The 16,096-nt window shown below is 43.6% G+C and overlaps 1 protein-coding gene across 1 annotated transcript; it reads left to right on the plus strand.

Annotated features, from left to right (window-relative positions):
• Window positions 1-14,335: 14,335 nt before the first annotated feature.
• BDNF (brain derived neurotrophic factor) lies at window positions 14,336-15,097 on the plus strand. Its single transcript, XM_042837282.1, has one exon. It carries the CDS (start codon window positions 14,357-14,359, stop codon window positions 15,095-15,097), a length of 741 nt encoding a protein of 246 aa, XP_042693216.1. The 5' UTR covers window positions 14,336-14,356.
• Window positions 15,098-16,096: the final 999 nt, after the last annotated feature.

Raw genomic sequence — 16,096 nt, forward strand, 5'->3', positions numbered from 1 at the left:
GAATAATCCAGATGTGATAAGGGAGATAGCAGAGGAGAAGGGGAAATGGCTTTTATCTTGGAAGCTAATCTGGAGAAGTTCGATTTCAAGCAGCGTGCTTCTAAAAGCAAAGGCACGGTGTTGTAGTACTACAGAACACTGGAATACTATGCAGTGTAGCGTTCCAGAGGTGCATTAAAATGTGGAAGGATGTAGTGGCAAAGAGGGATCCGTTCTTTTTCTTTAAAGCTTTGCGCGCAGTGATGATGCTGAAGTGAAAGCAGCTGCAGTTAAAAGCCTGTGCACTGCCCTTAGTACTTCCTGCAACTGTTGCTCCACTGCTGGAGGGAGGGAAGCAGAGCATATTGCATCTCCAGCTCAGTAATAGCTGTGTGCCAGGGAGAGGGCATAAACGCAGCTCCTGAGGAGCAGGGTGAGACCATCGCATTGCTTCCGTGCGTGAGCCTGCTTCGAGATTAGCCATTCACTCGTCTGCCTTCCTGGCTCATGTGAAAGGCTGAAATGTTGTTCTGAGAACGTGGTGTGTGCCTGTGCCAGAAATCTTGTGTTAGGCATTGTGTGAGCTGGTGGAGGCTCCACGAGAAGAGGATATGTGCTTTTAATAGGTTAATTACAAACTTGTCTTGACCTGCTCTCAAGCATATGTTGTGAGCACTTGGTTCCTCCTGAATAGCTAAATTGCTGCTTAATTAGGAAACTCTCAATCATTTCTTAGATCAGTCCATATACTGGCATTCCTGCAAGTACTTAGCTGTGAACACCCTTTGAAAAGCACTGATGCGAAGCTATTTCTGTGTGTTACTGAAATGTGGTAACGCCACAACCCACTGCTTTTGTTTCCAAGCAAGAAGGTGCCGTGTGTAATAACGCCCTTGTTCCCCACCACGCACCATTAGGAGGTGGCACAGACACCAGCTGAGCAGGCTGCACCACAGACAAGCTGGGATGGGGCTGCCTGCTGTTGATCAGCTCATGGATCCTATTGTTTCCTGTGCTCGTGCACGCTGGTTGTGTGAGCTGTGTGGGGCAGGGATTGCCGTTCATGCAGCCCTGGTCCCTGGCAAGAGCTCCTCAGTACAAAAACTAAACAGATCTTGCTAGACAGCACTGGAAACTCTGCTCTGGTGCTTTAGACTTGCATGTTGTTACAACAGATGCTCATGCTACTTGGTTTGGAAGCACTGGCGTATACTAGAAGAATGCAGTGTTTTAATTTGGGAGGTGCAAGTGTGTGTAAATTGGGTAGGCACTGTGTTGTGGTCAACATGCTTACGCTGGCCATGTTGCTTACAGGTACGGGCTCTGAGCTGTCGCATGCTGTTTTCATTCTGTTCCGTGCAGAACAGGGCAAATAGTCCTGTACCTACAGTGTACGCAGGGTCAACGTCATAGTGCCTGCTCTTCAGCTTTCTGGGCCTCTTAAAACAATAGGTCAGTAGAATTCAGCTGCTGTGCTCAACTGCAACCATTACCAGCTAGTCAGAGCAGCCTGGAGTGCTGCAGACACTACAGATGCCACGTAATAGTCAGCTGTCTTGCAAAAAGCGACGCCAACTTCACCTCACCGAATTCTTACCACTTAGAACTTGGGAGCTGGCTGGGATGATGCTGATTTGGCGTGACTGTAATGCTGCAGTAACCCTGGTAGTAATGGAAGCAGAAGGTCCCATTATGGTGTAATTTAGGCATCACAACTGGATACAGCTGTCTAAAGATGAGTGCCATGGACAACTCGAGAAAGGAAAAGGAAGCTTCATTTAGTGAATTTCCATGCCCCAGTGACAGCTGCCATAAGGCTGTAGCAGTGGTATGCTTTTCTCAGTAAGAATCTCCTATCTTTCAGAGAAGTCAGTTTGAAACCAGTTAATTAGGGCAGTTATTTCTGGCCGTGGCATTTGTATAGAACAGAAGGCATGATTGTTCTTATGTTTGTTTCCCTGAGTCCTTTGATCGACTAGAAACTCTCGATGCTTTACGCTATAAATTACCTCAATACTTTGGCACTTCATTTCTTTTCTTGTGCACTTGGTTAGGAAAACGCAGAAATCCTTGTGACTCAGCTTCAGACTACTATAAATTATGAAGAAATGGGGGGGGGGGGGGCCACATTGCAAATTAGGAAAGGCAGTTCTAGGAGGATGGGAGGAATACTGGTTGCTAAATTTGAGATAAGCATCTTTTGGTATCTTAAAATCTGAGCAGCTACCGCCACCTAGAGATCTGTGGCACAACACGCTGCTATGGCTGGCCCTTCCTCTGTGCCTGGACAGTTGCAATGAGCCAGGCTGCTGATAACCCCTATCTGTATGTTTTGTAGGCAATTTATTTTTTTTAGCAACAGCAGACTGCATTTGGGAGAGCAGAATAAGCGTTGTTCCTTACTCAGTTTCCCAGGAACTGGTTATAAGGACAGTCCAACATGCCTTTTTTTTGTCAGTAAACTCAATCTTATGTGCAATTATTTATGGGCTCTTAAAATAACTGTGGACTTATAGCAGTCAAAATGCCCAGCAGGGTTAGGAAGCCAGCACAAGCAAACATAAGTAGGAGCTGAGAACTTCCAACTCGTGCAACTTAGGAAATACAAACCCTTTACTGCTTATGCACACTGCCTATCTTTCCAGGTGGTACTTTCGGTAATTTCTTAAAATATTTTAAATCTGTTGGTGTAAAGTAGATCAGAATAAGTGTTCTATATGTGGGAACTGAGCTGTCCCTTGGGAAATTGAGGTGCTGTGGCACAGGGGTGTTTGCCTTTCAAGTAGGGAAGCGACTGCAGACTGTTCATGCAGCCTCATAGGTTAAGGGATACAGCTCTTGTACCAAACTCTGATATGTATAAAACTATAAAACTACCCTCCGTTCACCTGGAGTTTGGCATCCAAGCTGCCTCCCCTCCATAGGCAGTGGGCTATCAGTAGGCTGGTAGGCACTTAGATACATGTAGTATAGCAAGAAGGTTCTGGGAAATGATTGGGAAACTCAGCAAAGTGCTGTTGTATGCTCCTTATTAACTCAGCATGTGAAAGACTCCAAGCATGTTGCTGCAGTTAAGGCTGTAGTAATAAGAACAGGACTAGAGTCCTTTTTACTTTACTGCATTTTGCTGAATCCTGTACCTTATAAAGGAGTTGAACATAATCTCCTCTCAACTCCAGCACATGTTATGCCTTATCTAACGTGATCAAAACACTGCTTTCTTTAAACATAACAGCTCCTGGAGAAATGCAGGTTTGTGTGTGTGTGTGTGTGTGTGTGTGTGTGTGTGTGTGTGTGTGTGTGGCTTTTTTTTCCTAGATCGAGGAATTAAAGGTTATGATCTCTGAATTCCTTAGTCTGTTATGCCATTTACTTTCTAAGCTTGGTGCAACACTTAATATCCATATGGTTTAGTTTACCTTTCCTTATGCTGGACATGGTTCCCTCAGTGTGTTCAGTATTTGATAGACTGAAATAAAAAGAACTGGAATCTAAACTTGATCCGAGGGCTGGATTAGTAAGGAAACCAACCTACTCTTCGTCATTGCTGCCACCACAGTACAGAACTGTATGGGCCCTGCTGGGATGAGAGATGGGACTGAGTTTTGTGGTATTTCTAGATAATTGTGCCTGCTCGCTGCCTGCATTAAGACTTGGATGTTCACTTGGTATTTACATTCCTTTTGAGTTGATAATCCAGTTTGAGCTTTAAATGCCAGGAGAGAAATGTTGTTTGATAGAATTTGTACCGAAAACCAGCACAAGTCCAAGGGGGAAGCAAAGCTGATAACAAGGTTAAGCTGGCAAGGGTGACTTAACCAGAACCTGTGCCAGGAAACCGTGGTGGGGTAGGTCTGAACATCACGATTGCCTTTTATTTTTTTTAATGGATTGAACCAAAATGAGATATAAACACTACCAAGGTTCTTCATTGCTGCTTTTGGAGGTACAAGCGTAATGGTTTATGTCAGTGTCATCTTTTTTTTTTTTTTTTTTTTTGGTATCTAATGTCCTGCAGACTGGTGAAGAAAGGCTGTTTTCATTGGGAGGCGATGTTGAACATCTCATTACAACAACAAGGCACTGGTATGGGGCATGCAAGTTGTTGCCAATGAAATGGTGCAAAGATAAAGATAAGCAGGTGCTTCTTTGCATCTACTTACAGCAATACAAATTTGATGTAATGATTAGCATGAAGTCTGAAAATGAGCTTTCCCCTCACAAGCTCGTGATTGGCATCTGGATTTAAAAGCTGGCTTCCTTGAAAGACTCATGTCAAGTCCCGTTCTCTTTTTTAGTTGCTATTAATGATTAATTTCTGCTGCCCTCAGTGCAGCTTTAACTGCAAAAGTAGCAGCAATGATGAGCAAGGTTGTTTGCAAAGGATATGTCAGTCAATTTCACATACCTCCATTAGAACTTAGGAAGAAAATACTTACAGGTCAACACCTACAAAGAGGTCTATCTCCAAGTCTGACAAGCCTGAGTGAGACGTCCTGGGTTCTGTAATGCTCCAGCATGAACTCAGGTCAGCTGGTTCTTAATCAGAATTGGTCGACACGGGTGTTCTCTTAGTGTGCTGTGACTCCTGTAACTGTTAGGAAAATTTGGAAGCCCTGTGTGTGGAAATAACACAAATCATTTCCCCAGCCTTTGGCTAATGAACGGCCAGCTATGCAGTGGCAGCTAGGAAGCATAGTAAACAACGTTGATTTCTACTGTAAGATAAATGCTCCGGAGCAACTCTTCAGTTGCAAACCATCAGCAGAGCTGTTATTATTCAAGTTGTGCTCACTGGGAAATGACTGAGGGAGAATTGTCGATGCGCTGCGTATCTTGTCTTGTTCAGACATACTTTGAAACGTGACCTGCAGCTTTGACCAGGACCATCCTGAGCCCTTCGTGTTTTCTGCCAAAAAAGATGTGTTTGTGGAGGTTCCACTGCTAGTGTTTCTTTCATCGTTTTTATTATTTATCATCATGATGACTTTGCTATAGTGGCTTCACCCCCTGTACGAGGAGCCTCTGTATGTATTATGCGTAGGATGGCTTTGCTCATTGCTATTTTATCCAAGTTAAGGCTGACCTTTGCTTCCTGGCAAGCTGCCTGTTTTGCATTTCTAGGGCTGGTCAATACCTGCTTCTTCACGAGAACAGCTATTTCCTGAATTTCAAAGCAGGCTTCTGGGTAAAAGCAGCTTCTGGATGATGCATTTCAAATCAAACCTCTTAGAGGTTTTGGTGGTGAACAATATTTTTGCATTAACAGAAACAGTTCTGCCTTTTCTTGTTGTTTGTTACACAATGGTTGAGCCCACAAATTAGAAGCATGAGGCTCAAAGCTGAAGAATGAAAGAAGAAACAAAAAGCCATATGGCAATGGCAGGAGGTCCTGCCACCCCACCTTAGGCTCGTGACAACATGCCCTACATTTAACCTACGGTCAGGAACTAATTAACAACACAGATGGAAGTGAGCTAGCATGTGTATTCTAAATAGTATCCCTAAGGTTTTAATCAGCTGCCCTGCCTCTTTCTGGGTTAGATATGGAATTTACTGTAGAGAGATTTGCAAAATATGTGAATGATGCATATGGTTAAGGTAGCTCTGTAGGGGCTGAAGCAAGGGATCGGGAGCAGGAGCTCCCATGTTCTGTGGTTTGCCAGTGACTTGCTGTGCAACCTGAGGACAGTTAAGTTTTGTCATGTGCTTCAGTCTACCCAGTAGGAAAATAGGATGTTGAATGTGGTTTCTCCTCACCTAAGTGTGCTGAGATTCTGTGTTTGCAAAGCGCTTCTGATGCTTTGACAGTCTGTTTTGTGAGAAGTGTTACACGACCGGAGACTCAGCAGTGTAAGTACCAGGTCTCTCTGCTCTTTCAACTTCTCCAAGGCTTTCGCTCCCCATGGAAATCTATTGGTCGCGTCTGATAAGGTGTTTTATTTTGGAATTTTAGTGATTTTTGAGGATCTTCAATGCTATGCAGAGGTTTGGGAGAGGGAGAACAGCTAGCTGCTTTCTATGGAGTGACTGAGTAGTTTTGTTTCTCTGACTTTCTGCTTCCTCCCCCTACTCCCAGCTATTTGAAGAGAGGCTCTCCTTCCCTGCAGGGCAGTAGGATCTGCTTATGTGAAGGGACAGGTATTGAAGTTTTTATAGAGGAATGTCTAATTACTGAAATCCCGTCTATGAGCCCACCCTTTGGAGCTTAAGGGCTCTTACAGTGAAGACTGTAGGCTGGCAGCAGAACCGCTTTGTTCTGTTGGGGGTGCGAGTATCTGAAACAAAACACCCTAACGTGGAGTGGAGGGAAGTTGGATTGTGTTGGCCTGGGTTTTGCATACTTTTGTTTATAGGCATGTCTGGGCTATTTGTGTGCTTGTGTTGGTGGGGGAAGGAGGGAGCTGGGCTGCACACCTAGGAAACTTTCTTTCTTCCTCTTTAGAGTGTAATTAATCCTAAATATGCACATATCCTTGGGGAGTCGGGAGTGTGTGGAAGCTGTTCTGCTGAAACCTGTTGCACGTTGTTCTGATGTAGATATTAGCTATAGTCTAGGTGATGGCCCCATCTGATTTTATGACTGCATAAATGCTGGGCCAGCTTCACAGCTGGTACAAATCTATGAATAGAGCGCTGTGGATTTATACCAGGCAGTGGCTGTGTGTGCCAGAATTAGGTCTGCTGGAATATGTGCTGCTTGAGTGAGCCTCAGCAGCTCTCATCAAAATAACTTCCCACGATGCCACCAATCTAATGACTGGTATGAGAAGTCATCAGTCAGGTAAACTTCACTTTAATCTGGGGGGATGGAACAACCTAATGCCCATGTGCCGTGTTCACACAAGTCACAGTGTAATATTCTTCTGGGCGAGAGATTACACCATTATACAACTGTGAAAAGGCAGGAGGTTGATAATTCTTCCTGCAAGGCTGCAGGTTTTACTTCTCTTTTTCCTTGTGTTCTAATACATGTCTGGATCTGGAGCAGTGCAGCTACTGAACTTTGTTTTCTGACGTTTGCATCTTTGTCAGATACACTTCCTCACCCCCTCAAACTAACTCCAGACTCTTTTCCTATACGAAATTTGAAGTGGAAGCAACAAGGCAGTGTTGTAAATATGTGGGTAAACCTGTGGGCAAACCCGTGTGCTGCTCTCTTCTTGCTTGGCAGCTGTGCCGTGAAGGCTTGCCCAACTAGGGATGGAACAGAAAGCTTATTTGGGTGGTCTCAGCTACTGGCTTGCTGGTTGAGTGCTGTGGAAGTAGTGTTGCCTATGAAACATCTACATCTAGTTGAAACTGGCCCCCGAATTTTTAAAGTTGCTTACAGAGAACCCGACAGTGATAGCAAAAGTCTTGTTTCAACATGAAATCACACAGAGGGGGGGAAAGCAGGCTGAAAATTACGATGCTTTTGAAAGCTGTGATGTGCTGCATTGTCAAAATAAAGTATCAGTGGCGAAGACAGCAGTTCTTGCCACAGGGTTTTCAGTAGTTATGCTGATACATTAACTTCACAACACAGTGCTATCTCCAAAGATAAAGTAGTTCTTACAGCAGGACAGGTGCAGGGCTGGCTGCCTAGTGAGATGGGTTAGATCGCTGCCCCCTCCGAGGGTGTTTAAATAAAATAATGGCAGTTAAATAGAAGCTGTCCGTTATTGCATTAACATATATTGGGGTGGCTTTGTGAACTTAAGAGATTTCTCCTACTGTCTGCTAGTTCTTGTGCAACTTTGGATTCCAGTACTTCTAGGTGTTCTGGTACCTTGTAGGGACAATATTACCACAGAGATGCTGTGCTAACAACTGGATGGAACATGTGTTGAGAAAAGTCTGCACACGAGGGCAGGCAGCCAGAAGATGACTGATAACACCACTGACGAAGCAGGCATATTGTTAATACCTGTCAGAAGTCTGACAACAGGCATTTCCAGTTTCTGGTTCATACACATCACAGTGCTGATCAGCTTTGTTTCAAGGACTGACTATGGCTAAAAGCAAGGTATTCCCTTACAGCAGTGCCACACACAGACAGGGATTCAGCGAAGGTAAGTATCTTGCAAAATAAGCGGGCATAGCCCTTGCTGTAGAGGAGGCACTGTCCATGGGCAACTGTCTGATGCTTTAACTTCTTAACCATTGCTTTTCCTTGGCTGAGCTTCTCTTACGTTCACGTTGAGTGCATAACTTTCTATAGGTCCTGGGAAACTTGCCACTTGCAGCAGAGCTGATGGGTGCATGGGATGCTTTACATGCTGTTCAGAAGTTTATAGGTGCTTGTAAGATGCGAGCTTAACTGGTACAGCAGCTTCTGGGTTGTTGGAGGGCTGCTGGACACACGTCACAGTACAAAGGATCCAACTCATGCTAGTTTGCCTGCAGTGTGCTCCATTCTGCTCCTGCTTTCAAATGCCAATTATCCTCAACTTCAGCGGGAGCTGCATGCATGTGCTTGGCAGAATAGCATTATCCTGTGATGATTCAGCACAGTGTTGCATACTAAAGAGCCGTAGTAAAATGGGAGGCAAACCACAGATGTTGCACTGAGGTCTGAGACTCTGCCCTAATGTTCTTTCATGCACAGGTTGGCTTAGCATTGTATAAAGCTCTAGTGGAAATTGGAGTGAATGATTTTGGAGAACTGTAATTATTTGCTTTTGCGGAGGATCTAGATATTATCTTGGCAGGGAGTAATAATTCCATTGAATGGTTTTGTAGTTGGCTTTTTGTTTAGTTGTTTTATGTGGGTTTAGATTTTTTTTATATGATAATTTCTTGGTGAACTTAAAGTTCACTTCAGTCTTGTAATGTTCCTTCTGAATGAACGTAGAAATGGCATGAGCGTATCACAGCAAATTCTCTAAAACAGCTTGATTTGGGGCTTGGAAAGCGGCGTGAATTCTCAACCTGGGATTTGCTAATGCTATAGCCTCAGATTTGGAAGTCTTGTCTCTGCTTCTGGTGTTTCTGGTATGGCAGTAGGAGTATGGATGGCATGTTACCCTACCCATGCTACTCCTGGTGAGCATAAACCTGCTGGTAGCTGCTATTTGAAGAGGGCTTTCCCTGTGTAGCTTGATGTGGCAAACACACAGTCCCTTTTGGAGCTGAGTTTGTTTACAGGGATGATCACAAAGCCTGTGCAGTTGGGGTGCCCCTTGTGCGGGATGCTGTACGAACAGCTGGAGAAGCAGTGTGTGTGCCATGGGCTCTCCTAGCAATTCCCATTGTGAATGTGTAAAAATAGTGCACATCTGTTCTCTTCTATGGGTGTTGTCTCTGTGAAAGCTCTGATACCATCTGTGAGCCTGGCCTGCTATTCCTTCGCCTGTGCACACTGCCAGAATTTATTGTGCCTCTTTCCTGGTGTTTGCAGCTTGGGTCCAAGATCTGGCCGACAGAAATCCTGCTGGGAACTCCTTCAGGCCTGTACTTTGCCAAGTGAACTACAGGCACATGTGTAACGAGGAGCCTGGCTAGTCTGCTCATGTTAAGAACGGCTGAATTCCTTCTGAGAGTTTTGCAGCAAGTGTGCCCTTTGTATTGTTTGAGCACCCAGAAAGGTATGAGGAATGTTTGTAGGAAACTGATGTGTAACTCTATGAGGGATCAAGGGTGTTATGTTGTGGCATTAATATCCTGTATTATTTTCTTTGGGTTCTTTCCCACGTCTGGTCGATGGGACAAGTTGGGTTGGGTTGGTTTTGGTTTGTGAGGAGGGGGGGGGGGGGAGGAAAGTGTCTGTGTTCTTCCTGACATGAAGCAGCAACTTAAAGAATACAAATTGGGCAAGGGCGTGCCTATGTATGTATGTATACCTGAGAGGTGTGTGTGGGGGGTGCTTTATTTCCAGCAATAAAAATTAATTATATAGTTGGCATGAATAGCTGTGAGGATAACCATAGTGCGTCAGACAGCCAGTTATGCGTGTATTAAAGGTTAATGCTGTTTGTTCTCAGTGCATTAAATCTTTGTAAAGCATGTGCTGACATGCATCCCATTCTGGTATCTGTTCACACACTCCAGTAATGATGCGTGGAGCAGGAACTCGTGCCTTTGCCATTCGGTGCTATTTAGTAAACTGAACTTCTGTATAAAGGTCTTAGAAAATGGCAAGGCAGAAAATGATTATCTTGCTGCTAATTTGACTTTCCACTGCATGCTGCTTTTCTGGAGATGAAAGGATTCTGAATCTATTCACTACTGAAAGTTATTTCAACTTTCATGGCGCATCAGGATGCGGGAAGGCAAGTTCATGTTCACAGTTGTTCTTCAGGTCTCTCTGCTGGAAATAGAACCTAAGCCATTAGATTTCTGCTTAAAATAACTAAAAATAATGAAATGAAACAATTAGCTGGTGAATTCTCATTAAATGCTAAATACCTAAGTAAATAGTGCAGCTAAGTAATTGACTGCATATGTAAACTAGCTGTAATTGACATGACCTTCATTTAACAAGCCTCCTTCCCATTAGTGGGGACTGCTGCCACAATTATGTGCCTTTATTCTAGCTATAATTGTATGGACTTTATTGAAATACAAACTAGGTCATGTCTTTCTGAGATCTGGTCCGTGGTGGGTGACCTGTTTTCATGGCTTCAGCTTTGTTGCTGCGTTAGAGGAGGAAGGATGCTCTCACAGCCATGAGAATGGATAGCATTTAAGGAACTGGTCTCCAGCCTCATTTCTGACAGGCATCTTGTGTGACCCGAGGAAGCTGTTCAACGCTGAGTCTCAAGGCAGCTAGCATGCACCTATTTAAATAGATGTTCAGCAGGAGCACGCTTGGAAAATGGGAAAGTATGGATTTTGTCCTGTGTTCCAAGCCCTTTCCGCTTCCACGCAGGTGATGTGGTCCCTGCCTTGTGACTGGAGGGGTGCATGTGATCTGTCAGTGTTTGGAGTTTGTAAGGCACCTACTGCAGCAAGACAGACAGTACCTTTAATCTTTGCAATACAACAAGCATTTGATAGTTGGGGAGTAGAAGAAAAAGGACTGGAAGATGCTGTCCAATTTGTGTCCAGTGCTGCGCAGGGATATTAGTCCTGCTCACTAAGTGAGAGCTGAAATCATGCACACCCGTGAGTCTGTTCATCAGTAGCTCGAAGGCTGTTTCTATCCACAAAATGAGGTTTGTCTTAATCTGCTGTGGTATCTTAAACTACCAGATTCTGAGCAACTTCTCATAGAAATTATAGCCTTTAGAATGAAGATGCTTCCTAGAAGTTTAATTATTTTACTCAGTATTTTGAGTGGAAAACCTGAGGGCCATGTATATTGCTCTAGTCGTTGTGAAGGTAAAGGAGAATATTCTCATGTCCTGCTTGTGCTGTTCAGTTTAGTCTGCAACTCTTACACAAAGATGTAGCTGTGTGCTTGCTTGCTAATGGTATTCTACGTGTCTGCACTGCTAAGCCATGCTTTGACATACTTCTCTATTGATATAAGTGGGAGGGAAAGGGGTGGCTTTTCAGGTGGTCACATTTTCTTGTGAATAACGTCTGTCATAAAGTTGTTGGCTTTCAGAGACTAGTTGTGTTTTTTCATAGTACCTATCATAGTGACAGGCAGATATCAGATGGGATGTAAATTGATCAAGCTTGACAGCAGTTTCCCTCCTAAATGGAGGGCAAAACCAATTAAGAAAGGATTAATTTGATGTCTGAGATAAAATGCTGCTAGATCTGGTGACCAGCCAGCAAGTTGGAGGACACTGAGCCTCCTGACAGAGCTTCTCTGCACCTCTCTGCTGCTCATATATTGTCTGCCTTTTAAGTTTTCCTCTCAAATGAAGTTCTGCTGTTGTAGTCACTCTGGATCCTATCAAGTCCATTGCTATCATAAATAAACAGTTCAATGATAATAGGGAAGGATGTGTCCTGTTCCAGGAATCGCTGTATCCTTGGCTTCACTTAGCAAATCCTCAGTCTCCAACGGTCAAGCTTCACTGATGGATGCAAGCTCCTGTTTGTTCTGTGCTTGCCTCGGTCCCGCCTGTGTTGTGTCCTGCCGCTGTCATGTTGGGCGGCCCTCTGGCTGCTGTGTGCTCAGACAGAATCCGTCCACTAGAGTCTAGATATTGGCTGGGACCTTTGGGCACCACTCTAATAAAAATAATGATGCCTTGATTAGGAGCCGCCTGCTCTGTGTTATGTTCAGTGCTTTGGTGGTCAGAGGACGCAAAACGGCTTTTGATTTTCCTTTCACATGAAAGAATTCTGAGAATTCTCAGAAGAGGGAATGTATGATTCTTGTTCCCACTGGCTCTGTCCTTTTATGCTAGCTAAACCGCTCTGTCTCCCTCCTGTCATGCCTCTCCACATTTGACCAAGGAAGACTGATAGTCTTTTTCATTGTGTGGTAAATCATCTCTAGTGTCTGTTTCTTCCCTTTGAGGAAGAAATCTGATACTGCTCCCTGTAAAATGTGTTTTTAAAATCCCAGGATGAAAAATATGCAAAATATTAATGTTCTGCATGGTTAGAGCAAACACTGTGTTCCTGTGAGTCACAGATGTCAGGTTTGTTTAATCTTAATAAATCTATGCCACAGTAACACTTCTAAACAGGAAAAGAGATGGAGGCAAGAAAGTGAAGTTGTGCTGGAAAGGAGGTGATTCTTAGCCAGAATTTGGCTTAGTAGCTGAGGGGATGGCATGGGCACAAAAAATGTTGGTTTTCATTCCCTGCACCCCCCAGCACTTCATTAAGTAGACTTTGAGACCCTCGTGTCAGGCACTGCCTTTCTAGTACATATTTCATTTTCTTTGTGCATTTTGTGATTGATTGTCTTTCCACATTGGAGTCTTATGAGTACTAGTTTCCCATAGCATATTTGCAGGAGATGAAGTAAGGCTTTTTACATAGCACCCTGTTGGCAAACAGAAATAGCATTTACTCCAGTGAGTGCTGCCAAGTATGAGGTACTTCCGAGTGAACTTCAAAAGCTACGAAATAAGCATTAGCTGCTGCTTCAAAAATGTGAACAATGCCATTGCTTTCTAGCAAGCAGAACTGGTGAGAGAGCAGATAGGAGGGAAATACAGCAATTGGACACATGATAGATGTTGTAGTAGCACTTGGGATCAGACTAAGTATAGCTCTGTGTCACAGCAGGATTTGGGGGGCTCTCGTTGTGATCGTATCCTACCTATGCACTCTGTTCTTCAGGAAGAAACAATTTCTACCATGAAAAACACATGGAGGCTTAGCAAAACACGTGAGTAGCTGCAGTTGTGCAAGCCCAAACTGTTTGGAGTGCTGGTAGGAATTAGTTTTGCTAATCCCAAAGCTGGTGAGGAGTTTTCTTGCCAACGCTGTTAGCTGGTGCTGTCCCTGTGTGCTCAGTGAGGAAAGAGCCAAGCCAACTGATAAGCCTGAAGGCATGGCCCCTAACATGATCCAGAACTGGAGGCAGAATGTGCGAGAAACAAGGCAAGCTGTTCTTTGTTCAGGTATGGCGGTGTGGTGTGGCCTGGCCATGCTGTTAGTTTGCATGGGGAGCCCTGGGCTTAAAATGTGTGCTTTGCCCACTTGAGATTAGCTGCTGTGGGGCTCTGGGGAAACGCAGCACAGCGCTCCTGGCGCTGTCATTTCGGTATAGCGAGCACTTTATCACTGCTGTAATCCAGTATGTCCTTCCCCTGGCATTCACATGATGCAAGCAATCTTTCCAGCTCCAATTTAGTAGGGTTACAAGCGCGCAGTCCTGCATCATTTTCTTGTTCTATATTTGTGTACGTACCTTCTACTTCTAGTTGAGGGATTGACCTGGTGAGACCTCTGAGGTGCATGGCCTCTTCCTGTGCTTTCAGGATTGCTTTTAAAATACAGATGCAATTTATCCTGGTGCCGTTCTGTTTCTTTTGGATTTGACTATTTTTGGCATAGGTAGATCTTTAACTAAATAATATTAAAAAAAAAAAAAATCAAATATTTGGCTTTCCACTTCCTTGCCTTCCACACTTGTGAAGCTGCCTTTTAATGCTGAAATGCTATGTTGCTAAATAGCAGTTCTGCTCTTGTTGTTACTTGAAATAGGTGTAATAGTTCAGTAAATAAGGAGTTTGTGTAGTATCTGATCTAGTACTTATCACAGCAAGACATTGGCACATATGAACTGACTCACTATTATCAGTGTTGCCCAAGTTTTCGCTTATGATTTATCTGGAAATCTAAATTGAAGAAACACCTTTGTACCAGAGTATGCTCCTCCACTGGTATTGAGTTGCAACTGCACGCATGCAGTGTATCTCTGCAGGAAAAGCATGATGTCTTGTGACAGTTTAGGTGAATTTTGATAGCTTTGTTCCTCTGAGGTTAATTTTCTTCTTGTTTTTGTCCTTAACAGTTCCACCAAGTTAGAAGAGTGATGACCATCCTTTTCCTTACTATGGTTATCTCATACTTCAGTTGCATGAAAGCTGCCCCGATGAAAGAAGCTAGTGTAAGAGGACAAGGCAGCTTGGCTTACCCAGGTCTTCGGACCCACGGGACACTTGAAAGCCTAAATGGGCCCAACGCTGGTTCAAGAGGACTGACGTCGCTGGCGGACACTTTTGAGCACGTGATAGAGGAGCTTCTAGATGAGGATCAGGACATCCAGCCCAGCGAGGAAAACAAGGATGCGGACTTGTACACATCCCGAGTCATGCTGAGCAGCCAAGTGCCTTTGGAACCCCCGCTGCTTTTTCTGCTTGAGGAGTACAAAAACTACCTGGATGCTGCAAACATGTCCATGAGAGTCCGGCGTCACTCTGACCCAGCTCGCCGTGGGGAACTGAGCGTCTGCGACAGCACGAGCGAGTGGGTAACGGCGGCGGAGAAAAAGACTGCAGTGGACATGTCTGGTGCGACCGTCACAGTCCTTGAGAAAGTCCCGGTGCCGAAAGGCCAACTGAAGCAATACTTCTATGAGACCAAATGCAACCCCAAGGGGTACACAAAGGAAGGCTGCAGGGGCATAGACAAGAGGCACTGGAACTCGCAGTGCCGAACTACCCAGTCTTACGTGAGAGCTCTCACCATGGATAACAAAAAGAGAGTTGGCTGGCGGTTTATAAGAATAGACACTTCCTGTGTATGTACATTGACCATTAAAAGGGGAAGATAGTGGGCTCGTGTTGTACAGATTATATTGAGACGAAATTATCTATTTGTATATATACATAACAGGGTAAATTATTCAGTAAAAAATAATTTTATGGACTGCATGTATAACTGAAGTTTATACAGTACAGTGATTCCACAATCTATTTATTGAACGTATCCATGACCTGAAAGGGAACAAAAGTCAAAGTCATTTGCGCACAAATTAAAAACAAAACAAAAAAAAAAAAGGAAAAAAGAGGAGAAAAAAAAAAAGAAAAAAAGCAAACAAACTAAAAAGTCTGCATTACATTCCTCGATAACGTTGTGGTTTGTCGCCGTTGCCAAGAATTGAAAACAGAAAAAGATTTAAAAAAAAAAAAAAAATTGAAATTGCATGCTGCTTCAATTGTGAATTGATGATAAACTGTCCTCTTTCAGAAAAATAAATTGAACCAAAACATTCCGTTTACATTTTAGACAGTAAGTATCTTTATTCCTGTTAGTACTATATCTGTTTACTGCTTTTACCTTCTGATAGCGTTGGAATTAAAACAATGTCAAGGTGCTGTTGTCATAGTTTTACTGTTTCTCTTTTTTTTGAATTCCCATCAGATTTGGGAAAAAGAACAACAACAACAAGGAAAACCACATTACCTTATTCTGGATTAAAGACAAATTTGTTTCTTGTATGTTGTGAAGGTGTTTGCAATAGCAATCCGACTACTACTGATAAAAATAAATAAATAAAAAGAGGCAACTGAAAAAGAATGGTGATGTTCCACTTCACATTGTTGAACTTCAGGCTTCAAGGCAGCGCTCAGTTAACTGTCTGTCAACATGCTTTGCTGGGTTATTTTTTTAGTAAGTCATTGTCTTTTGAGACTTGCCTTTCTTTATACCATATTTGTTTGTGTTTGGGGTCCCCTCCCCTTTTCTCTCTCCAAGAAGGTTGACTGTGAGCTTCAGAATATTTCACTCTGCATACAGCTGGAGCTTGTCACGTAGAAAATGCTCTATGGAG

The sequence above is a fragment of the Centrocercus urophasianus genome, unplaced genomic scaffold, assembly GCF_019232065.1.
Source record: "Centrocercus urophasianus isolate 14NV4802_14NV808 unplaced genomic scaffold, USGS_Curo_1.0 seq_7, whole genome shotgun sequence".
In the NCBI taxonomy this organism is placed as follows: domain Eukaryota; kingdom Metazoa; phylum Chordata; class Aves; order Galliformes; family Phasianidae; genus Centrocercus; species Centrocercus urophasianus.

Coding starts and splice junctions, on each gene's coding strand:
- BDNF (XM_042837282.1), top strand. CDS start 14,357: ATGACCATCCTTTTCCTTACTATGGTTATCTCATACTTCAGTTGCATG.